The following is a 23827-nucleotide window of genomic DNA, read 5'->3' on the forward strand; positions in this document are numbered from 1 at the left end:
CCCCCCTCTTTGAAACTGAAGAAAAGAAAAGAAACAGATTGCTCAACGTTCGTGGCTCAGAATCTAAAAAAAATTAAATTCGAGACTTGGGATTCGGATCGTTCGCTTCTCCACGCCGTGGGGGGCCGGGCCGTTATCTCAGGATCTCAGGGTATGAGAAGATGAGAAGTGACCAAGACAAATTGTTCAGTTCCCCTATGTATGTATAATAAGTTTTGCCCCGTACCGACACCAACAGCAAGTCGGGGGCCCTAGTTCATCACCACCAGCCTTAAGATCCCGAATCCGCCTGAGCGGGCGCGGTTGTCAGGGCTGGCGTGCATGTTGGAGTCCTGGGTCAGCTGCATGTGCAGTCCAATACAGCCCCGTACAACATAAACTCAGACACAAAGGGCACGTCAATGGTGCATTTCAAGGGCCAGGGAAGGCAACCCGGCTGGGTTGGCATGGGGCGCATGGACATGGCACTGTGCCTCGTCACATTTCTGGGGATGCAGCGTCCTGGAAACGGGAAGCGGCAAATTAATATAGCTCACATACGGAGTAGTGTCGGCGTGATAAGCCTCTGTAACCAACGTGTTGTACTGACACGGACGCGTTAATTGGGGGAAGGGGGGGACCGGGGGGGGGATATCATAGTACTCCGTATAATACGCCGTATTGCGTGTTTGACCAGTTGAGGCAAGGGACCAGGCTAATATCTTCCGCCAGACTCCAGATACCATAGATATTAGTGTACATGTGCTTGGCGATGGGTCATCTTGCCAGAGGCTGTATGTACTGAGTAGCACACAGGCATTGTCAACTTGGGAGTTCTGTGGTATGCAGGTGCGCCTTGCGTCGAGGTAGGGATAACTGCAGCAGACGACGCTTTATGCAGGAAGCAATAAGATGGCTTGCATCTTCCGACCTGCAGGCCTTTACGTCCTGGTGTCGGGGACCAGACATACTCCGTACAACATGCTGAAAGCCCAGTTGAGAATGTGCAGCCGGGCTACTGCGTGTGGTTGGGTAGTTGAGCCATCATATTACATCCATCCATCCTTCACCACCGAAAAAACCAAGGAGTTTTGAAACAAACGTCCTTCCTGCCGTCACTGCTTCCATTGGTCCCATGGTAAGCCGACGTGATGCCACCAATGTTCTGGCACACCCTTCCCTCATTGCCGCTTTTCATCCTTCACTCAGACGGTGAGAAGAACTCGGTTGATCGTCTCCCTATCCAGCCCACGCTTGACAAAAGCACGAGTTGCTGAGATGCCAACTGCAGCTTCTAAACCCACATCTAGGTCTAGTGACCCTTGCAAATACGAGATTCCATCCATGTGGTGAACCCGAAATCTTGTACGGGGCAGATCGTTCCCCAAACTCTACCAAGATGGTGTGCCTTTTTTCGATTTTCGCGTCAACAAGAATCTTTCCTGGCAAAAGCGTATGCCATAGACTCAGACTATTGCTTGTCTGGGCTTAGACAGTACATCATGTCCAACAGAGAACTCTTTCTATGCATAGGTTGCCTTGTCGTCGGGACTCGCCAGAGTGGATGGAGAGCAAATATCGGGAGATGTAGAGGGCCTGGAAAACCATGTACGTGGTGTTGGTCTGGATATTCACCTGAGTGCTTGATGCTCACACAGGCTAGCAATGGCGGTCAGTCAAAACGTGTATCTCGCTGTCGTCATCTTCCTCAGTTCCGGGACGAACAGGCTGGTACTGGCAATTCCAATTCAAAGGCACACCATGTAAACGATGCACCAGTCATCGACTAGGACCGGGCACCACAGTGGATATGAACTGACTCGGGTCCCTGGTGGGTTTGTGTGTTGACCGGAACGGTCGCCGAGAAGCAAAAAGACAAACAAGTAAGCCGACCTCTGATAGCTCGTCAAGCATAGCATCCAACAAAGAAACATGCGTCAATGCTAATCGTGCAGCAAGGCATTGACTGTACGGAGTACCAGTGGCTTGATACTGTGGCTGACTTCGTGTTGACCCCAGCGCTATGTAGAGTAGTGGAGAGTCCGCGACGCCGTTCAATGTTCGTTGAACCCCGAAGCTTTTTGAGAATACTACTGGTATGTCTCGTCACTGGCGCCATGCGGGTAGGTATCCGATCCTGACGTAGCAACCGCTCGCGAGAGCCATGGGTGGGAGGGGCGCAAGCTTTACTCTCTGAGCAAATCACGAGCAGTATGTATGCCGAGACCTCTGTTTTCATCTTTGTTAGCTCATTAATACAATCATGCTGCTGGACTAGTGAAGGGTATTTTGGGTGAGAGCGATTTTTTTTTGGGCTTCAAACGACGGTGAGTCGAACTAAAGTCACGAGGCTAGCGGCTTGCCCCTGGCCCTCGGGCTATCATGCCAAAGACCACTACTGACGTTTCAATGTTCCGCTCAACCTGGCGTTGAACTAACAAAAAGAGGCCTTCCTTTTTTCCGTGTCTTGCAGACATTGAAAATGCCTGTTGCAATGCAATCCGGTTGAATCTATTGGCCTTGTGAGCCTCTAACAGTGGGGAAGAAGCTCCCGGGGCCTAATCTTGAGTTGCGAATGCCTTATGTATAATAACTTGAAACATTCCGAAGGCCTGCTTGCATTAAACCCACGACCCGTGTACGTTGTGTTTTGTCAGTTTTTCCCCCCTGCCACAAGCCAGATTGTTGCAGGCGAAACGTTCCAGAAGAAAGAGACCTCCTCAGCTGTTCCATAGCCGCCCCGCACATGCTCCCTCAAATACGGAGTACATGTAGGATGATGAAAGCCACGGTGACGAAGTACCTGTAGTGGGGGGTTGATGAGGCAGAGTACACGGGTATCGCGCGTTGCACATTGTAGGATCATATTCTGTAACACCCTGTATGTTCGTAGTAGTATCTTGCCGAGCTGAGTACGTACACCTGCGCTAGATGCTTCGGGTTGCCCTCATAACAATCTTCTTGGATGCTGTTTTCGCGGGCCAGCAGTTCAACGACGGGCACATGCGCCGATTTGTGGACAAGGCCGCCGACCTGTTGGGTCTGACATGGCATCAGCGCACGGTACCAAGATATGACTGCTGGACACTGGCATAGAGTTGAGGGGGTTTCGGGTGGCCACCATGGCTTCCAAAAGCTGGCAGGATGGATTCCACAGGGTTGACTGGTGTCTCCAGTGCCAATCTCGGTGCAGTTCGTCCCACACAGAGTCACACAAGGATATGCCCAGGCCCACCACATGGTCAGAGAGTGATCAGGATCAAGCTGATAAACAGGCCAGGTACGGGAGTGGTATCGAAAACCGTTGGAGTCTCGTTTATGGAATAGAACTGACATGCCACTCTTTGATCTAAAGCAGACTCCCAATGGAACCTTGCCGTGCCTTTGGAGAGCTCGTTCAGGGGCGATGGATCCTCAAGAGCACGCCCTACCAATTCTGGCTGCAGCGGCGGCGGACGGCTCGGGTCGTTCACAGCGGGAGGGCACAATCGGGCCCTTCTGGCTGCATCATCTAAATTAGCTGTGGAGGAGAGGGGTCTGTGCCGAAAACTAGCACTGTACTAGTAATCACGCGGAAGCCTGCTCCAAGTGCAGAGGAGGGAGGCTATGATCTATCAGCCCCAGGCCCCGGGCCCCGTATACCGAGCAATTGAATGCATGCACGGAGTATGTACAGTACATACCTAGGTACGCATGGCCCTGGCAATAAGAAAGGCAACCAGATAGGCGATGTGGAGAGGGACGACAGACAAGACGACATGACGAAGCTGGTACCTATCGACGCTTCGTCCTCGGTGCCCGGCAAACTCGACACGTCTTCTTAGACATGTACAGCCGAAGCTCAGTGCGGTGGTGTGCACTCAAGTCTTGACTCAAGTGACTCGATATTCCGTACCGCACAGCGCAGTCCGTGACCTTCCTATTTGAGTTCCTCATTTAGCAGGTAGACAGCGGCAAAATGAGCAAGCAGAACGTGTGATACGGAGCATTAGACGGCAATACTCCGATAGCCTGTGTACACATCTTGTGCGTGTTGCGCCGCACACCGTTGGAGTGGCGAGTGCTAAAAGCTGGACCAAGGAAGGTGCATGTGGCTGTTGATTGGGAAGACGCCCGCTCGACCGCCATCTGGCGGTGGCTAGTGGGGTTGGCCTGCCGAAGCCTGACATGGGCCGACAAGGGTCCCGGGCCAGGATGATGATGGGACCTGGTGGCGGACTGCGACACTCGGTCTGAGCTCGAACCGTGGTGGGATGAGGGATGGGATGCTGATTGTGTCGGGGTTTATTTTTCTTCTCTGCGTTTTGGTCCTGACTTTGGATGGAAAAATTTCCTTTTCCCAAGGCTGTGCGCCGTCTGTAGAGGTTGCCTCGTGCCTGCCGCAACTGGTCGTTCGTCATGCCCGTCAGGCAATAAGAAACGAGAAACAAGACAAGGGAAGCGAGGTCGTGCCTGCTTCTGATTGCGGCCATACTCCGTACATATGTACCTACCTATGTCATGACTGTATTGTGGTGGTTCAGATGGCCATCAAATGGCATTATGATGAGAATCAACTTCACGCTGCCACAATGCCCTAACCAGTAGCCCACCAAGGCGCTGCCCGAAGCAGCAATTAGACAGGGGTTCAACATGGTTCAACACAGCTGCACAGCTGCGGCTCTGCAGACCACTGACGAGATTGACGCAGCGGCTCAGACGAGGGTTGTCCTGAAGGTGGACCGTGGCTCTGTGGCCCAGCGTGCCTGCCTCTGTTACATGGAGGTGCATCTGCGTGGGCTTTACCTGGGCTCTGCGTCGAGGTGCATAAAGACCGAGCCCCTCCATCCCATCATCCCTGGCCACTTGGTTCACGTCTTGTTTTGCTTGTCTCGTCTACGTTCTGAACTTATTGTTTGCCTCGCCAGCTAATTTTTCCTGGTCCTCAAGCCTGGACAGGACATCTCGTCTTCAACGGATCCAATTCACTCTACTATTCACTCTCAACAGCCGCAAGTCGCCGTTGCGCTTCTCATAGTTTGCGTCTCCACGTTGCCCCAAAGCTTCATTCGCTGCCAGTCCTCCCCTTATCTTTCCCCCTCGTACCGAGGACGTTGCAGCCAAAACTCGAACTCGCTCAATCTAAAGAATAAACGACGCCAGGTCGTCTTTGTCACGCCCCCCTTCACCTTGGACTGACAAATCAGGAATTTGTGTTCGCCGTCATCGACCTGAATAATTTGCCTCTGTTGAGTGGTTTTTTGGACTGCATACTCCTGTGTTCCCCCTCAATACTCCATCGAGGCGCCGGTCCGACAAAAACAAGAGGCGCACGAGTAGCTATCGCTATCCCGCTTCATCCAAGGTTTCCGTCCTCGACAAGCTCTCCGCCATACCTCCTGCTCCTTGGGCCATTCTGTGGTGACAAATTGCACCAATGATGGCGGACGAAAAGCCGTCAGTTTTAATCATCGGTGGTCTGGGCTACCTTGGTCGCTTCTTGGCACTTCATATCCATAGGAACATGCTGGCTTCAGAGGTGCGGCTAGTGGACAAGGTATTGCCTCAATTGGCCTGGTTGGGACCCGAGTTCGCCGAAGCTTGTTCCCCGGACAAGTTTATGCAGGCAGACGCTAGCAGACCCGGTAAGTTAGATGGATTTGACCTATCTACTATTTTCACATTTTTGTCATGTGTGGTGGTCGAAGCCGATACCAATAGAAGGACCCGTGACTGACAATTTGATTACTGACTTTCCTGAAATAGAAGGGTTGGCAAGGATATTTGACCGTCCGGATGGCAAAGAGTGGGACTATGTCTTCAATTGCGGCGGTGAAACAAGATATTCTCAGGAAGACGAAGTGTACAAACTGAGATCACTCAACCTTTCGATGGCAGTGGGCAAGGAGGCCGCCAAGCGAAAAGTGAAGGCATTTGTGGAGCTAAGCACCGGCATGGTCTACAAGTCAGACTCCTCGCCTAGCAAGGAGACGGACAAGTTGAAGCCGTGGAGCAAGATTGCAATCTTCAAACTGCAAGCTGAGCAGGAATTGGCCAAGATTGACGGGTAAGTTGAAACCGCTGCACCAATACGACAAGACGGCTGGAGCAGAACACCACCTTGCTAATCATGGTACCTTCTATCTCATTCAACAGACTCAATTTGGTAATTGTTCGCTTGCCACATGTCTACGGTCCATATGCATCGCAGTGGGTGGCTACGGCTTTGTGCATGGCCCGCGTCTATCAGCACCTCGAGGGTGAGATGAAGTGGCTGTGGACCAAGGACCTCCGAACTAATACAGTACACATCGATGATGCGTCGCGAGCGTTATGGGAAGTTGCCGCGTGGTATGCCGCCGGAAAAGCCCGGTGGACTACTGAAATGGGAAAAGTGCCGACTTTCAACGTCGTGGATAAGGGTGAGACTAACCAAGGAATGATGGCGGCTATTATTGGCGACATTTTCAAGATTGAAACGGGATTTCAGGGTCAGTTAATCAGCACATTTGCACGCCTGAATTTGGACAGTGTGGTGGACGACGTCAACGACGAGGTTCTTGGTCCCTGGGCCGAACTGCTTGCAGATGCAGGAATTACTCGGCCCGGACCTCTTACGCCCTTCATGGAGAAGGAGCTTCTGAAGGACACGGATCTCAGTATGGACGGCAGCCGATTGGAGACGCTCATCAAGTTCACATACGAGAAGCCAGTCATCACTAAAGAACTGGTGGAGGAAGTGATTGAAAGCTACAAGAGAATGAAGTGGTGGCCATGAGAGGCAAAGAATACTGTTTGTTACAAAGAGCATTGATCCGTTCCCTTTATTCTTTGGTTTTCTTCCTCTTCTTCTTTTGCAGGACCAACGCATCATAATGGGGAACATGGCAGGTAATGAGCATCCTTTGTCTTTTTTTTTTTTTTTTTGCTTTGCAGGTTTTAGGGACGAAATGAATGACGGCGGATATTTTGTAGAGACATGCCAAAGCGAAGACCAACTTTGCAAATCGAGCATGAGACGGGGGAAAGCAGTATGGCTCGAGCTTCAGGCTTGTTTATACTTTCATCCCATGTTTTTTTTCCCTTTCTCACTTTATTATTTGTTGTTTTGAACCAGAGTTTCAAGCCAAGCAAGCATGGAGTCTGGCATTGTACAATTAGGATGTTGGTGTAAGGGCGCATACATTGCTAGACCACTCGGTATCTGGCGAGATACATTTGCCCACCTCAATGCATATTGACATTACTATCACTACAGTATGACGTAGTATAGCGGGTGATAGCTTGGTACCGGGCATGGTCAACAACTTTTCGCCCGCCCCGTTGTATATACAATAGTAGGCGATGGACACATAACGCAATGAATGTGTCAACGAATACAAGCGATAGCGGATAATTTCAAGCCAGACCATGGCTCCTGGTGTTACTGGCACGCTCCGTCTCTAACAGTGACGCAAGTAACAGCCATGTAGAGTATGGACCCCAAGGGGTACAGAAATCGATTTGGGGTCAAGCCCCGATAAGGCACAACCAAGCATATGTACGTGCTATATATGGATCCCGGATCACTGCAGCAAGCCAGACCATGGAACAGAATGGGAGGGGTGGTAATATTTGGAGAACAGCCCTGGTCGGCCAAAAAAAGTTGGAGAAATTGTGACACAAGGGCCTGATGCAATATAGGCAAGGAACACATTGTGCATGACCAATCTCGCGTTCCCCTACGCCGTACGTACAATATCACAGCGGGTGCGGACATGTGAAATTTGAAGATATCCACGCGATTGTAACAGTTCTCGACCCATACCGGTTTGGCTTTGAGGGCGACGATGCTGAATGTTACTCCGGGACGAGGGCTTAACCGCCCCTCTGTGCAGGCATTGTCTTTTGGCATCGTATGTCAAGCCAATGGGAAGGGGTGCTGTGATGTTGCCAATGATGTCTGGTTTCGGCACACCTGGCACAAAGGTGTAATTTCGGATCCCTATATGTGCCCTTTGGGTAACTTTGGCGGCAGAAGGCCTTTATTGGTACATGCCTTGTAAGATGCTTTAATTTGAGCAGGACCTGCGGGGGAGAGGCAAGAGGCGCAGGTTGACAGATGCGATATGCCGCGTTGTGCCGTTGCAAGGCAGGTATGTATCCTTGCCTCATGGAAGCAAGAGAGAGATCCCCCCCGTAAGGGGGTTGCTGAGCAGGAGGATCCTACGCTATTGACACTTGACAGGGAGGCAAGATGCCGTCAATGGACCACGGGGCCTCACCATCGTTGCTTGGGAGGGTTGTTGGACGGGAAGGGAAGGGCAAGTAAAGCGGCCAATAGTCCGTGTTGCATGTTGCGCTTTGGTGCGTCCCAAGGCCCGTGATGATTGGGCTCGAAATGAGGCATTATGAGTTCAAGGCTGTTTACGGTCTGTTGGAACAAAGGAGCAAGCTGGTTGCTTCAATGGCCTCAGCTTTTCTTGCCCTCACGTGCTCGTTGACTGGTGGCACTGGGCAGATTTGCAAGCGTGGAGACCCCGCCAATGTGCCAACTTTGGGGACAGAGCTTCCATGGGGTACTCTGTACCCGGGTAGTAGTACAGAGTACCTTCTGTAGGTAACACCTGGGCGGTGGGACGTCACTTGGTAGGGAAACGACTAGCGCGTCGGAGCAATTGGAGGTCCGGCCGAGTTGATGATCCCATCAACCCAATTCACCCAAGTCCACGTCCAAGGTGAGTGGTAAGTTGCGAGTGGCTAGTCCTGTTCCTCTGTTAGCGGCGGGCGCAGGGGCTCTTAGCTCAATCATCGACGACATTCAACATCCAACACTCTAAAGCTACCTATTAAGTAGGTAGTTGGGCTTCCAGTCATCCATCTGCTCGAGGCCTCGTACGTAGGTACAGAGTGCTGCGCCGCGCTCCGGCCATCTGAGTAGTATCCCGCTCCGGCGTACGCTTGGACGCCGTGTCACCGTACCACGCGTTGCGAACTCCCTTCTGTCGGACGAACAACTTCTCACTCCGTACGGGAGGGGGAGACTGTCTCGAGCAACGGATGCCCCTCCTGCTCCGTTTGTAGTCACTACTTGCGAGGGAAGACGTGCTCAATACGTACTAGTACCCGCCTCGCAAGGCAAGCCATTGGTAACTTAGTACTAGTAGTGCTAGCATCCCCCACAAAGCCGCCTAGATCAACAGTACGTACTATCTAAGCACGCATGCCCCCCCATCCCCATCCGCACGGAGCACGTTGCGAGGCCTGTCCACCAACTTTAGAAGATAACTCATCAGATGAGTTCGCTCACAACTGGCTCGAATCACTGCCCCGGTCTGGAAAGGCAGAAGTGCCCCGTTAATCGGTTGCCAGTCAGCCTCGTCGCCTCGCTTCCGCTTCCCGGAGACACATGATGAAATCGCACATTTGGACGACGTCGCACACGACATCTCGACCCTGCAACCTTGGATACTCAAGTGAACTAGTTTGTGGACAAGTCTGTCCTCTACTCGGTCCATTTGTAGATCAGTCGACCATATAAGGGACCTACCGTCTCTCCTTTTTGTTGCTGCATCTTTTGCCTTGATCCTGCCTGCTCCTTCTTTCCCCAACTTGCCTCCTTCCCCGTCAACATACACAACCCACCACAGGGTTCCTAGCTTGTCCTCGTGCTAGCTCCTTCCAAAAATTTTTATATACCCCCATCTCCTGGCCCCTCCTCCCCTTCCTTCCCATCAACCCCGGATTCCAACCCCCTCCCCAAAACCCAATCCTCAGTCACCCGGCTTTCCGATCGTTGTCGAAAATGGCCGCCCCTGCGGACAAGACTTTGAAGAACCTCAACGGCCAATGGACCGTGGTAAGTGGTGATGACCTCTCCAATTCCCAAAAGGACACCGTAAAACCTTTATTTGTGGCTGGGGCCTCGAGGTAATCGAAAATCATGTGGCGCGGACGAGTGGGGTAATTCACATGTGATGACGCTTGTGCCTCATCACCAAAAATTACCAGCAGGACATGTTTCGTCGGCGTGGGTAATGCTAGCTTTGGGGAAAACAAACTGCTAACTGCGGCCGGCCGGCCGGCGGGGGAACGAATTCTAGAACAAGGAGCTGTCCGAGTCTACCGATCCAGCCCTGACCATACAGGGCATCGGCTACTTTATCCGCACGGGGATTAGCTATGCCACCATCAGCCTCAGCGTGAACCAGTACGAGGCTCCCCCCAAGCCCCCGAACGAGTCCACCGACACCGTCGTCCACATCGACATCGACCAGTCCGCCTCTGGCCTCACCAACACCCAGGAGAACCGGTGCCTGGACAACACCTACCGCGACCACACCGACTGGCTGTTTGGCCACGTCAAGGGCCGCAGCACATGGGTCGGCCTGGACGAGATCGAGGACGCCTACCTGAAGAACGGCTGGGAGGCCGAGGCTGACGGCAAGCTCATCTTCAGCCACGTCGAGAGCCTGGATGCCGGCTGGACGGCCACCCAGGTCTGGGGTTTCCAGCTGGTCAATGGCGAGCGCCGCTACTGCCGCAACATTGTCGTCGCCAAGGGCAGCGAGCGTGCCGAGTTCCGCCTCGTCTACGACTACAACGCCTAGGTTTTGCAAGGTCGGTCGGAATCGTGAGCGCTTTAATGAAATGGTTGGCAAAGGCGGAATACGGGAGGGAAGCAAGATGGGGAGCTCATCGTCCATTATGAGCAGCACTGACACGTATTTCATGAAGCTATGCGCATTGGGCAATTTCCGAGGCCTGTCTTGTTTATAATTCTTGGCGCATATATATCATGTACCGGCAGCTGATGGGTCTCAGCAAGCTGGGCTGATGTACTAATATTCCCACATCAGTCGGGTTTCTGTAGTCTTGCCAAGCAAACACTTCAACTTGTACATGCTTGCTCGCAAATCTCCTCCTGGGTATTGAAGGCCGTCACTGCGCCAGCATCACTGCATTGGAAGCCGACACGACTGCCCAAATAGTACCGCTGCGTCGTTGCACATTTGTGAATAGGTGGCATGCTACGGTCTGGCAAGGAGATCAATTTGCCCTCTCATCAAGCATGCACTGCGGTGTTGAGGTATTGTACACCTCGCGGCGGCCAATTTCCCCTCCGTCTGGTCCAATACGCATTGCCTCTCTTGCTGCATCGGCACTCTTTCTATATTATTACAACCTGCCGGCACCCATCACAGGTGAGTATCCCACGGCCCCCTCTTATGGTACAATCCTCCTCTGCTTTATGACATGAATCCTCGGGGCCATCCTCGGCCCAACCCACCAACCTCCCGTATACTTCCTCACTACGCCCCTCAACCACCTCATGTCCGCCCCCAGCCCAAGAGCTCGGTACTTGTCCTCGACTTCCCTCTGTCCCGGCCTCAGCAACTCGATTCCGCTATATCCATACACGACCCCGACCACATCCCACTCTCCCAACGCGAGCGCCGTATCCTCGAGCAGCGCGTAGTCGAACTGCTGCCAGAAAGTCGGCCACCCGAGCTTCTCACTCTTCTCCGTCTTATCAAATAAGTAGACTGTTTTCCCTGGAGCTTCTACATCCCAGGAATCATTCAGTGCCAGTGGCAGACCGTGTTTGTTCTGGTTGAAGAGTGTCAGGCCCGTCATGCAGGTCAATACGTCGGCGTGGACGGTTATTGGTGTTGCGGCTTTGTCCGTCAGGCCGTAGAGCTGGCTGAGGGCTTCGCCGCCAGGGTAGTTTAGGCTTGAGAGGAGGAGCATGCCTGTGCTTGCGGACAGCGTAGCCAGAATCGAGAGGATCAGTGTGAAGGTTGCGACTTTGTAGACGGGGGACTTGGAAACGTGTGTCGAGATGTAGTTCGCGGATAGGGAGGCGGACAGAACGAGCGGGGGGACAGCGTAGAATATGAAGCGTGTTTCCTTGTGCGGCTGCAGCGAGTAGATTGCGATGTACGACAGGCTGGGAAGCAGGAGGGCCTTGTTCTGGCGGTACAGAGCCGGATGGAAGGTAGAGAAGAGTATCAGTAGCAAGGCCAGCGGGTTGAGGAGGAGCCGTGGCAAGGCCGACGTCAAATAATAGTGCCAAGGGGACGTCCCCCAGTCCGAGGACGAGCCTTGCACGGCGTTGAAGTAGAAGCCCCAGAGTTCGGGCCACAGGGGCTTCTGCCAGAAGTAGCTGTCAATGGGCACGGAGACGAGAAGCGAGGCCGCGGCGGAGATGGCGCCCACGAGAATGACGGTACGCAGAGGCAGCTGTTTTGTGAGCAGGAGGTAGACCGTGGTCGTCGCGAGGAGGATGGCGATTTCGGAGCGGAACACGACCCCCGCAAAGGTGAGAATACTGAGAGCCTGTTTGGCACGGACGACGGTTTGTCGACGCGTGGCTTTTGGCAGGAGGAAGGCAAAGGCAAGCGTTGCTGCGAACAAAATAAAAAGAGTCAGTATCATGCATAAATCTGGGGGCCTGTCAAAGCTGGTGCAGTACTTAGTCCAAAGGCAAACATATTCGGCAGCGTCCTCCCCAAATAATACACCAGATGGAACTGGCTCATCATCAGCGCGGTCCACCACCTCCCCGTCCCCTTACCATATGCCTGTTGAACGGCATTCTTAAACACGAGCAAACAAGAAGCGTTGAACAAACACAGCAGCCATCTCACTACGAGCTGGGCATGCTGAAACCCCACGAGCGCAATGACAGGCTGGCCCAGACCCGCGAGGAGGACCGAGCCAATAAAGGTCCGCGGCACCGCTCCAGGGAAGCTGAAGTGGTCATATGTCTGCCGGAAGCGCTCATGGATGTTGGACGTCGGGGTGCCGTAGATGAGAATGTCGTGTACGGCCTGCAGATTGAACGACTCCTCGACCTTTGTGTGCGGGGCGATCAGGATGTGCACCGTGGGAAGGATGAATATGAGGGATGTGAGCAAGGCATCTGCATCTCATCAGTTGGTGTTTCCGTGAGTTGAATGAAGCAGGCTGAGCGAGTAAGTGAGTGACACGTACCAACGAGCGCCATTGTAATGCAGCACACAGATACAGATGCAATCGAAAACTGACACTAGACCATTTCCTTTGATTTTTTTCCCTTTTTAAATCAAGGCAAATATGAGTGAATGCTCCTGGGTACTAAATACTCTCCGTCAACCTCTGATTGATGGATGAATAAAGGGCAAGCGAGAAAGTATGAGATATAAGACATGATAGGCAGGGGCACCCACCCACCTTAGCTACCTAGCTATGTAACTACAACACGTAGCTCGAGGGTCCCTGCCTCTCACCGGATCGGCGCAACCATCCCCCGCCACGTATTCACAAGTTCACAACCACCCCCCAATCCATCAGACAAGCCCGTCGCAACCGCACGTCCTCACCAGAACCACGCAGCAAGGCCTGGGCACAATGTTGTTCTTCGGCAGCTTCCTCTACATCACGGTGCTTCTGATCAACGCCGTGGCCATCCTCTCCGAAGACCGCTTCCTAGCGCGCAGTACGTCCATCCCCCTCCGCCGGCAGCGACCGACGAGACACATACGTGGAAGCCCCAAACGATGGTCACTGGCGACCTGGTAGCTAAAACATCATCCTCCAGTTAATCTCTCCCCGGCCTCGTACGATCCTGCCTTTGGCACCGGCGCCGATGCGAGCATCAAGGCAAAGATCATCCATTTAATCGCGAGTATTCGGACAATTATGCGGAGTACGGCTTCTACCTTTTTTTTTCTTTCCTTCCCGCCTCGTGGGCAGTGTGTAGGCGAATAACGCTGACGAGAGACGCAGTGCCGTTAATATTTGTAAACTCGGTCATTATTCTGTACGAGTTGATACTGGGATGAGCGACACTGGCGACCAAAGAGGTGCGAGCATAGTCCAGAAGGGAAGGGGGGGATTCACAGGCGTTGAGGGTGTAATTTACAGGGCCAATGATGGGCGTCATGGCATGGCTGGACAATCTATGACACGCAGGAAATGGCCATTTAAACGGTTGGTGTATCCGGCATGACCTGCACCACCATGTACACATACACGATTCAAAAGAGAAATTGACGTTATTCAAGATCAGAAGAAGATGTGTTAATCTCCAAGGAGAAAACAATTGCAAATTACCCACCTTGATTGGACACCAAGTGCTCGTCGTATCCCGCTAGCCAAGTAAAAGGACTATTTCTCTTCCAAATCAACGCCGTTCCGCGGTGCTATATGCTTCAAGTTACACTGCCCTCATATCGAGGAAGAACGTCGCTCCTAATGCTATTTTGCTTCCCACCAATGACACCTCTAGGGCTGTGAGTTCCTGAACAGACATAAAACGTGTACAAGCCCCCAGCCAGGTATTGTCCCATCATCAATCGTACAGGGCTAAAATCCATTCCGAAACATTGGCGCAGGGTTCTTTTGTCCTGCTTGTCCTTTGTAAACCTGCAGTCATATTAAGCCACTCGCTATCACGAAGACAGTAAATTGGCGCTCTTCTTTCGACCCAATCCCATGCTGAGCCGGCTCTTACCAGCTTTTTCTGCCTTTTCTGGCGTATCGCCGTTCTCATGATCCATCGTAGGGCTGTCGCTGTTTGCCTTGTCCTTGTGGAAAAAGCTAAAGCTCTTCCGCGACATGGACTTGCTACCTCTCTTAGATCGGTCGAGAAATCCCATGGAGCCTGATGCAGAGCCATTCTCCTTCTTCCTGGCGTCCTCTTCCTGAGCTGCAGTCTTCTTGCTGGCATCCAATACCTTTTGGAATTCTTCCTGTTCAGTTCTGCGGGTCTGGATCCTCTGTACTTGCTCTTCACGCCGTCGTCTTTCGTCGTCTTTAGCTTGCCTCTCTCTAGCCTTCTCTTCCTCCTTCGCTGCTGCCTTGGCCTGCTTCTCTCTATCCTTCTCTGCCTGCTTAGCGGCCTTTTCCACGGCCTCACGCTCCTTCTTCTCTCTCTTCTTGTCTTCTTTGCTCTGCCCATCCTGTTTCACCGTTGGTGTCCGGGCAGAGCCTGCAGCTGCCAATCCCACTGGGAGGCTGGGTATTTCGCCCGCCGGAGGGGTAGGGGTGGGAATATCCGGCGCAGTCTGAGCGTGAGCGAGGCTTGACAGTGAATCTTGTTCTGGGATAGGCGGCGCTGGTTGCGTTGCCTGTCTCTTCAATGGGGTGGAGTCTCCTTTGTCACTGTCCTCGTGGGCGACGTTCGCCGCCTGTGTTGCCAGTTTGACCTCTTCCATTCCCTCCTTTTCTTGCTCTTCTCTTACCTTCTCGAACGTGGTCTCCTGATAAAACAAAACGTATGCCGTGGCCATGCCTGGCTTGTCTCCGAAAAAGTTACGTACAAAGTGCTTATCGACAGGCTCAACCATTTCATCATCAAAGAGAAGCCATCCCCTGTCCTTGGTTTTAATGATCGACACATAGTGGCCATGATATGCATTGCCACCGATGTGTACGACGACGGCATACAGCTCGTACAACCGATCGGGGTCCTCTGCATCATCTGTAGTGTTGAACATGCGGAGGTGGTATGGATAGACCACTCGGTGGAAAAGCTTTTGTAGTCGGCTATAGTCCTCCGTGTATTTAAATCGCTTCAAGTGTAGAGTCAAAATCTTAGGCAGACGCTTGACCTTCATGCGCTTTTCAGCCTCTTGTAAACCGCCGCAATGGTCACAGTGAAATTTGTTTCGCTCGCACAGCATTTCCTCGGCTGAGAACTTCCGCAGACACGATGTAACGGAAGCGTGTTCTTCGAGATCAATGGACAGGTCGAGGAATGTCTCATCTCGTTGTGATGCCGTTTCACATGTTAGACACCTCGTCTCTGATGTTAACACGCCTTCAAAGATATCGTGAACCCATCCGATTCCGGGGGATTGATAGCCTGCTGCTCCGTGGTTCAGAGCGGCAGCACTAATAATATTTTCTACCGACTGGGTTAGACCATCCTGTCTTCTGGCTTCCTCCAGTTCTTGATATTTACGGGCGGTCTTTTCCACATTGGAAATGACATCATTCAACACCAAGCCGTAAAATTCGTGTGCGTCCTGATGCATGGAATTTCGAAACATTTCGTTGTCGCGCTTGAATATCTCTAAAAATCGTTGTGGGCTCAGCACCCCCGTTCTGGTATTGCTTTCGAGAAGAGCCAGGAAGATGTCCTTTAGTCCCGTAAATGTACATTCATCCATGCCGTATGCGGCTCCATTCTGACTCGCCAGCTCCAATATGGGGCCTTTCAGCATGGCTTGTTTCTTCTTATACTCGGGTGTGTCGGGTTTGTCTTCGGGCTTCACGGCCTGCCCAGCGGGAGTCTGGCCGACGTTCATCGCCTGTCGTTGCTTGAGAGCCTGCGAAGCAGTCTGATTCTTCTTGTTCGGCTGCGGGGTCGGCGGGGTCGGGCTCATGGGAGGTCTAAGTGTCACATTGACTTTGGGTCGTGTTCCGTTCGGCGTGTTTGAGGGGGAGTACGGAGGATAGTTTATAACGCTCTCTCTAAACAGATCAGAGTAGAATAAGGCTTGGACAATAGAGTTGCAGTAACTAGGATGCTGTTGTTAGTCAACTAGTCTGAAGAGGAAAGGGGCCATCTAATGCTGATTTCCTACCATGTATTTCCAAACTTTTAGTTCGTGTTTGTCAGCTCACAATTTGCTCAATTAATCTTGTTGGAGGTCTCGTGGGCAGCCTTCCAAAGTTGGGCATGTGTGCGACACTTACATTCTCAAAACCAAAGAACTTGTCGCTTCCATCTTCACGTAACGGGCCTGCATTTTGCAGCATCTTTTCAAGGGGGGTGACTTCGAAAATGATATCATCTTTCTTTTTCGCTTGAGCATCTTTGGATGGTTGGTTCGGTAGGGCCTAATAAGAGGCATTTTGTCAGCACAGCAACCCTCATACCCGGCTTGGCGCCAAGTGAGCAGACCGGAAACAGACAAATGATGGGGAGCGCTGTTGCCGAGCAAAACGGGCTGGGCGGGAAAGGAGAAACTAAATCAAAAAGTGAAGAGGGAAAAAAATTCAACAGGAAAAACGTACCGAACTGGCACTCTTAATCTTGGTCAAGAACCCAGCCATGATGGCGACGCTGGCAGACGTCTAGATGCGGAGATGGTAACAGGGCACGTCGAGACGTCGCAGCGACGACGTCAGTTCAGCTGCTGGGCGGGATTAGCAGCCACAGCTGCGCAGCGCCCGCAATGCGATATCGGTGGCAATGAATGCAAGCTGTCATTCGCATGAGAGCCGTTCTGATTTATTGTCGAAGCCAATTGCGAGACACAGGTAGTGAAGACTGCAGGTTGGAACAGAAGAGAGTTTGCACTTTGCTCAGCCGAGTCGGGGCGTCGAGTCGAGTTGGAGCGGCGAGTGACGGAACGACGGAGCGATGGGGGCGCAGGTCGGTCTGATGCACGCCCAAGACTGGTTCCGTAGCCGTCAACGGTTCTGGTGCAACTTGACCTGGGGCAGAGCCAGAAGCGGAGGGATGGTGTGGCGTCGAGCGCAAAACGTGGTTGCGTGGGATGGCAAGATGGGGATGGATGGTCCTTGTCTCCTTGTCTAGTCTCCGTACTCCGTACGGGGTAGAAAGTGGATGACGGTGGGATGGGATGGGACAGGTACGGAGTATTTCGGGCAAGAGTCGATAAAGCTCTCCAGGCCGGAAACAGGCTGCGTGACTGACTTGTTATAATTGTCCAAAGCAGATGGCTGAGATATCAAGTCGATGTGCTCCGCAGATGAAAGGGCACTCGCCCAGATACAATACCCAGCTGTCGCGCGGTATGTTCCAATATGCTCGGTATTGTAGGGGTAAAAGTCTTATCTTCGCAAAGGCTGTGCTTCCAGAACGCTGCGGACCGTCGTCCGTGACAGAGCCAAGGAGGATAAATCTGAAGGCGTTTCTGGGCGACGCAAGGAGGAAGGATGGCACGGAAATAAATGACGGATGACGCACTCTCTCTCTTTTGGTCAACAGAAAAAAAACCAGGGGAGTATTGGGTGGCTGCCTAGTGTGTGGAGGCGAAAGCACGCAGCAGGAGACCAGGGAGAAGATGAGGTGTGAGATGTTGAGGTGTGTGTCAAGGTGAGGTGGTGAGGTGGTGGTGACTGCATGTGGTCAGAGAGAGGCACAAAAGGCAGGAGCGCACCCGCCAACTTTTGAAGTATTAATACGGAGTTGACGAGCGCTTGTTGGGCAAAAGTCCCAGCCATCCTTCGACACCATCAGACCTTGGAGGCGCCCCATACATTGCACAGCACCACCATCATCTAAAAGCCTCGTGCAATTGTCGCAGTTAGGGCCAAGTCCGGGACGCATTGAATTCAAGCCATCAGCCAGTCCGCTCCTAGGCGGCTCTGCAGCCAGGGCCAGGCCAGCCACACACACCGGGGCCCTCTGGACTTGACAACCCATCCTCAAATCGTTGGCGGAGTGGGCAGACGACGTGGAGATGACGGGCCCTGACAATGATAGCCTGGTTTTTTTTGGGGGGGGGGGCTTGGTTCGGTCTTGGTTCGTCAACTTATGTTTCGATGTGCGTCGACCGCGGGTCCTCTGTGCTCTGCGTCTTGTGTCGTTTGTCGAGCCCAGGGCCCCAACTCCTACACGGATTGTCTGGGGACGCAAGGATCCCTGGTCATTGCCTGAGGGTTGGCACCGTGGATCGTGCAATACGGCAGCGCCGAGTGGTTCATCATCCTGCAGTCCAACCATCCTGCCCGTCAAATCTATCAAGTTCCTAGCTGCCCCCCCAGCGCTGCCTCTAGTTCAGAAATGCTTCTTTTTACAAGACCAGGGGATGCCATGTTAGCCATATTCATTGTATGTATGTACACCCACTGTACATTGACCAGATCACCCTGGCATTCCCGCCCTCGAGTTGTGTCACACAGCAAAAGATGATGGAGGTCACGATGATGTATATTTACAAGTCCATAACTCCCTAGGTAGCTATAAATAAAATGATTATGTATCTGCGCCCTTTTTATAAAAGGCGCATTACTGTGCGCGTTATCTGTTATACCCTAATTAGGGTTCCTCGTACGTAACACATACTACTAGTCATGAGTGACCCCTTGCGACACACCCCCTAATTGAGTTCGTAAGTGAAGCTATCGCGACTCACCAGCTGCGTAGATTGTAGCTTAACGCTTAAATAAGCGGTTAGAGCTTTGCCTTCGGCTTAATTGCCTGTAAATTATTTTTCATGGTTTTTTAATAGCTTAAATATCTCTAGGCTTCTTATTAGCTGTAAGTAGGTCGTTGGTATTGCGCCGCCGCTACATTGCCGGGCACTGAGGTTGCCACTGAAGGGAACGAACTAGACTTGTGGACGCATTCGGCATCCGAGACCCAAACTATCGAAGTGCAAATTTCACCCTCGATATCGAATGTCTTGATTTTGGGCCTTGACTCTTCAGGTTCTGTTAGCTTCTTGGATTTGGCACCATAATGCGTCAATCACGTCTACTTCCAATGGACTTTCTCGTCCATTTGAACACTCACAAGTCACACGGCAGATACAAACATATTCCGAATCAGCGCAACTATATGCCATTTTAAATACTCGGTATTGACTGACGGGAAGCAAAAGACAAACTAAGAGCACAAACTTTGAAATGTAACAATTCCAGCGACCCAGCAATTCCAGCCCATTCCCCGTTTCCAGAGGGTAGATTTCCTTCTCCCATTACCGAAAACCATGTGAGTGAATTTCTGTTCATTTCTTCTCCTCAGGTCGAGGAGGGCCACCGGTGGTCGGTAGGCCCATGAAAATCTTGAAGTAATCCTACAAAGGAATACCATTAGTGACGACACGGCAACATGGAGAAGGGGGGGTTCGTGGCATGGGCTGGAGGCTTACATAAATCATCCACTGGAGACCAGTCAGAGTGCCAATCATGACGATACGGACGGGGAGACCGTTCCAGAGTCCTCCGAATCCAATTTCCCCGTAGATCCGGCTCATGACGGTTCCAAATGCCTCGCCAGGTTTTCTATACGCATTCAATTTACTGACCATGACATCGGCGGGGTGGGAGACAATGGCACAGAGAATACCAGCGAGATATCCACCGGTGAAGGAGACACCGGTTTGCGCAGCCTTGCCATAGTCGCTCTTTTGTCCGGGGAGACGGTCATAAATCTTTTCAACAATAGTCTCAAACGAAGCAAACTTCATCATGGTATAGGGAATCTGACGTCCCCACAATGGATACAGTCCCTTGTAAAGGCCGGCCCAGCCTTCTTTGGCTACAATGGTGTTGATGCCGTGCAGGGTGCCAGTATAAGGGTTGGGTATGGTGCCCTGCATGCGCACCTTGACAGCTTCAAAAGGACAAAGAGCAATGTCGGCGAGGAACTCGGCGGACGCAGAAGCGGCCAGGTAAAGCCCAGTTTTGTACTTGTACGCAGCTTCTGGGCCAGCAATGTCGCTGTACGTCTTCTTGAAATATTCATACCAGCCGTACTTGAAGGATCCCTGTGCACTGTACCCAAAAAATGTAGGGCTCCAGCCGGTCATGATGCCGCGAATCCCTTGGGCGCGGTAAATCTTACTCCAGGCCTGGAAGTTGCTGGTGTAGAGTTTCGAGTCGACTTGACGACGGGTTTTTACGAAATCAAGGGGCGTTACAGCCGTGTGTGTGAGACCCTATTCAATCAAGCATTGCCATGAGCGAAAAGCACACACACATATATATACATGCTGCTCAAAAGCAACAACCAAGGGGAAGGACTCACACAGGCCATGAGACCGCCAAAGGTGCAAGCAGCGTAATACTTGCCGGAATACAGCTCAATCTTACCGGCCTTGGCCTGGGCAGCGGAGCTGGCCTTTTCAAATTCCTTTGTAGCTTCAGCGCCAAGCTTGTGTGCCTTGTCCTTTGCGTCTTCGACAACGGAATACACGCCGAAGAGGTCGGGTCGAGCTTGGTATGGCGTCGGCTTGGACATGCTGGTCTCTATTGGAGTGTACATGGTTCCCTTGAGGGCTTCAGGTCGCGGAAAGAGGTGTGGCATGATGACTCAGGGTTGGTGAAATGTTTGATACCAATTCTCCCCGTTGGTTCGTGGTCTCCCCAGGTTCGACGGTGGTCAGTCGATGGATTGATCTAAAAATGCGTAACAAAAGTTAGAGTAATCGTATTTACTTCCAATTGCGACCTCGTCTCGGTCAGCAACAGCACCCGGGTATCATGGCTGATATGGCACTTGGCAAACCATGATGCTATCACATTTCCTTTTTTCTGCCTGAGAGGTGAGGCAATTGGTAGAGTCCGAATATCTCTCAGGCTTGAATTGTGTTGGCGTGACTCACCGAAAAAGGTGCAAGCGGGATCCAGGTCCCGACAGTCCCCGAATATGAGTGGCTTAGGACGAGCTACGGGCAGGATGGATGATTGCCGCGACGATGTTTGAAGAAGAAAAAAATCAACACAGAAAACAGAGAGGTTTGTTCACGCAGCAAAGAATGGCAAGAATGTCCGGGTTGCACCCACCCACAGGTGAGTGAGACGTACGGATTTAACGGGTTGCCAGGAGCTTTCGTTGGAGCTTCGAGATGTGACTGGTCGTGGGCTGCAATGGTGACATCACTCTGCCACCCGATTCAAGGCAGTAGCCCCTCTTCTAGCTGTGAGGCTTGGGAGGCGTACTGGGTACGGGTGTCATGGTTTTAATCTAATTTTTTTTTTCCCTTGGGTGTTCTTTGGCTTGGGGACTCTCTGTGATATGCAAGCATCCTTTGTACAATTTGCCTTCTCTTTGCGATGCTTCGCGGTGCCATGGGCCGAAGTTCAGTTGATTGTGGAGTGACACTACTCCGAACTTGGCGGCCCCGCCCCGCCTGAGCTTGCGGGGATGTGATATGCAGGGCGGCAGGGCCACAATTCCGACCTGGTCCGTGATTTCATGTAGATGTAGTGGAAGCGAGGCTCCCAATGGCTAACCATTTCCCTGTACAGAAACACAAAGTAATCTAGAATAGCATTGAATAACGGCCAGCACCGAGGCTATTGGGACCTTCGCCGTGGCAATTACCTACTTAAGAAGATGCCTACTAGGCAAGGAGACATGGAGCGTGCCGATGTGGAGCTGCAACTGAAGCTGCTGTCATTGGGAAGCCGCACCCCACATGAACTCACGCCATTCTGCGGCGGACCGTTGGACCTTGTCTTTTTCCGTTCATATGATACCAGACACCTGGCAAACCTCACATGCCACTGCACGCCGACGTCTTCCCAGCTCAACGAACCATACTTTCGTCGCGAGGAAAAAAACTATTTTTCAGAGTAGCCGAATCCTCTATCCCAACATCTATTCCTGAAGCATGGCTGCGCAGACCGCAACCATCCCCGTTGTCGTGGATGGCACACCCAAATCCTTCCAGTCTAGATGGTCCTCTCGGTATCGCGGGGTATGTCCGAATGGCCTCTTTTTTTTTTCTTGACCAAGAAACCGCCGCCCCCCGGCTGTTTCTCCCGAACAAAAATCAATCGCTAAACCGCGAAAAAAATATCTAACACATCACCAGGCCACCGTCCAGGACCTCGAGCCCCCCGCCGCCCTGTCCCTAAACCCCTCCGATGCCATCTCACTTGCCCTCCTATCGGCCTTCGAACGCGAGTACACCCACCTCACCATCGTCGACTCCGAAACCCGCGCTCTCCTCGGATACATCTCCATCCCCCACCTCCAGGCACAGCTAGACAGCGGCAAGGTCAAGCCTGAAGATCCCCTCTCGTCCGCCATGGCGCACTTCCAGCGCCGAAACAGACGGTACAAGGTCATCACCATGGAGACACCCCTCGAGCAGCTGGAGGAGTTCTTCCGTGGCGGCCAGACCGACGGCCCCTGGAAGGAGGAGTTTGCCGTCATCACCGACGAGAATAGAAGATTTGTCCTTGGCGTTGCCACCGCACAGGACTTGGAGGAGTTTGTCAAAAGAAGGCCGGCGTGAGAAGGGGGGGCAAAATTGCCAAAGGGGAGTATATGGGATTGGAAAAAGTAACATTTGTCTGTCAAAAATAGGGGGACGTCCATAAGGAGCGAGATATACCCGATGTGAGGAAATGTTCTCTTGCGTCCACCGAAACATGTATACACCCCAACAAGACCGGGACCACACGTGCGCTACGTCGCATGTACATACCCCAAGCTGAATATAAATTGAGCCGCAACGTCCACAAACCATTGTCTTTGAAACAAGACATTTTCCGCAGAGAACTGGACTGATATCTTCCTGTCAAGGCCCCCAAGTCACCAGTAAGCGGCTTGCATGAAGCCAAGCTGGCTACGTCAAGTATCAAGCAGCAACGTAACCAGACTAAAAACGTCCTTGTAACTACAGTCTCTAGCCAGGTTCATTTATTCATTGCCAAGTAAACACCAGTATGCGACCGACCGTACAGTGGGGAGAAAAAGGGACTCAACAAGATCAGATCCCTGGCGTATCGCCCTCTATATCATAATATACCATAACATATGAGTGTATGCGTAATGGGGTGAATGTACCCTACCAGACTGTACGTCGTGGACTAAGTGCAACGCCCAGGTGCTCTTCTCTACCTACCTGAGGTAGTAGTCCCTGCATCAGCCAAGCCTCAGGAGCAAAGCAAAACACCAGGTGTAAAAACAGTCTCACGTCGCCTTGTGCGTTCACGATAGTTCCAAGTCCAAGTCGACACGGCGCCAAAACGTGCCAGTTGTATTAGCTGCAACTTCCAGCGCAGTGTTCGTCGCAGCTACACCCGGCCATGCTTTCATTCGTTCAACAAACCAGACGTAATTGATATTCTGCGGCGATGTATTCACATGCCACGGAGACCTGTCACCAGCACATATCCATGTCTCAATAATATTCTGTGCGGTAGACCAATGCCGTATTTGGCCAAATACTTTTTGTTCCTCGCTGAATAA

At 52.1% G+C, this 23827-nt stretch overlaps 6 protein-coding genes across 6 annotated transcripts; 3 read left to right on the forward strand and 3 right to left on the reverse strand.

The window, feature by feature from the left end:
• Positions 1-5395: 5395 nt before the first annotated feature.
• Positions 5396-6736, forward strand: MAA_07233 (NAD dependent epimerase/dehydratase family protein; the record flags this gene model as incomplete). The annotated part of the gene is made up of 3 exons (XM_007825231.1): positions 5396-5603; positions 5725-6025; positions 6115-6736. The coding sequence occupies 3 exons, from the start codon at positions 5396-5398 to the stop codon at positions 6734-6736; spliced, it is 1131 nt and encodes a 376-aa protein (XP_007823422.1).
• A 3006-nt stretch (positions 6737-9742) lies between these two features.
• On the forward strand, positions 9743-10547 carry MAA_07234 (uncharacterized protein; the record flags this gene model as incomplete). Its single annotated transcript, XM_007825232.1, has 2 exons — positions 9743-9796; positions 10041-10547. 2 exons carry the CDS (start codon positions 9743-9745, stop codon positions 10545-10547), a joined length of 561 nt encoding a protein of 186 aa, XP_007823423.1.
• Positions 10548-11163: 616 nt separating this feature from the next.
• MAA_07235 (glycosyltransferase family 22 protein) lies at positions 11164-12946 on the reverse strand (the record flags this gene model as incomplete). Its single annotated transcript, XM_007825233.1, has 3 exons — positions 11164-12344; positions 12515-12862; positions 12934-12946. The coding sequence occupies 3 exons, from the start codon at positions 12944-12946 to the stop codon at positions 11164-11166; spliced, it is 1542 nt and encodes a 513-aa protein (XP_007823424.1).
• A 1426-nt stretch (positions 12947-14372) lies between these two features.
• Positions 14373-16983, reverse strand: MAA_07236 (deubiquinating enzyme; the record flags this gene model as incomplete). Its single annotated transcript, XM_007825234.2, has 3 exons — positions 14373-16454; positions 16618-16767; positions 16945-16983. 3 exons carry the CDS (start codon positions 16981-16983, stop codon positions 14373-14375), a joined length of 2271 nt encoding a protein of 756 aa, XP_007823425.2.
• Positions 16984-19628: 2645 nt separating this feature from the next.
• On the reverse strand, positions 19629-20929 carry MAA_07237 (Mitochondrial substrate/solute carrier; the record flags this gene model as incomplete). Its single annotated transcript, XM_007825235.1, has 3 exons — positions 19629-19697; positions 19773-20561; positions 20651-20929. 3 exons carry the CDS (start codon positions 20927-20929, stop codon positions 19629-19631), a joined length of 1137 nt encoding a protein of 378 aa, XP_007823426.1.
• Positions 20930-22238: 1309 nt separating this feature from the next.
• Positions 22239-22868, forward strand: MAA_07238 (uncharacterized protein; the record flags this gene model as incomplete). Its single annotated transcript, XM_007825236.1, has 2 exons — positions 22239-22325; positions 22443-22868. The coding sequence occupies 2 exons, from the start codon at positions 22239-22241 to the stop codon at positions 22866-22868; spliced, it is 513 nt and encodes a 170-aa protein (XP_007823427.1).
• Between the last annotated feature and the right edge of the window lie 959 nt (positions 22869-23827).

The sequence above is a fragment of the Metarhizium robertsii genome, assembly GCF_000187425.2.
Source record: "Metarhizium robertsii ARSEF 23 chromosome Unknown MAA_Scf_5, whole genome shotgun sequence".
NCBI lineage: Eukaryota > Fungi > Ascomycota > Sordariomycetes > Hypocreales > Clavicipitaceae > Metarhizium > Metarhizium robertsii.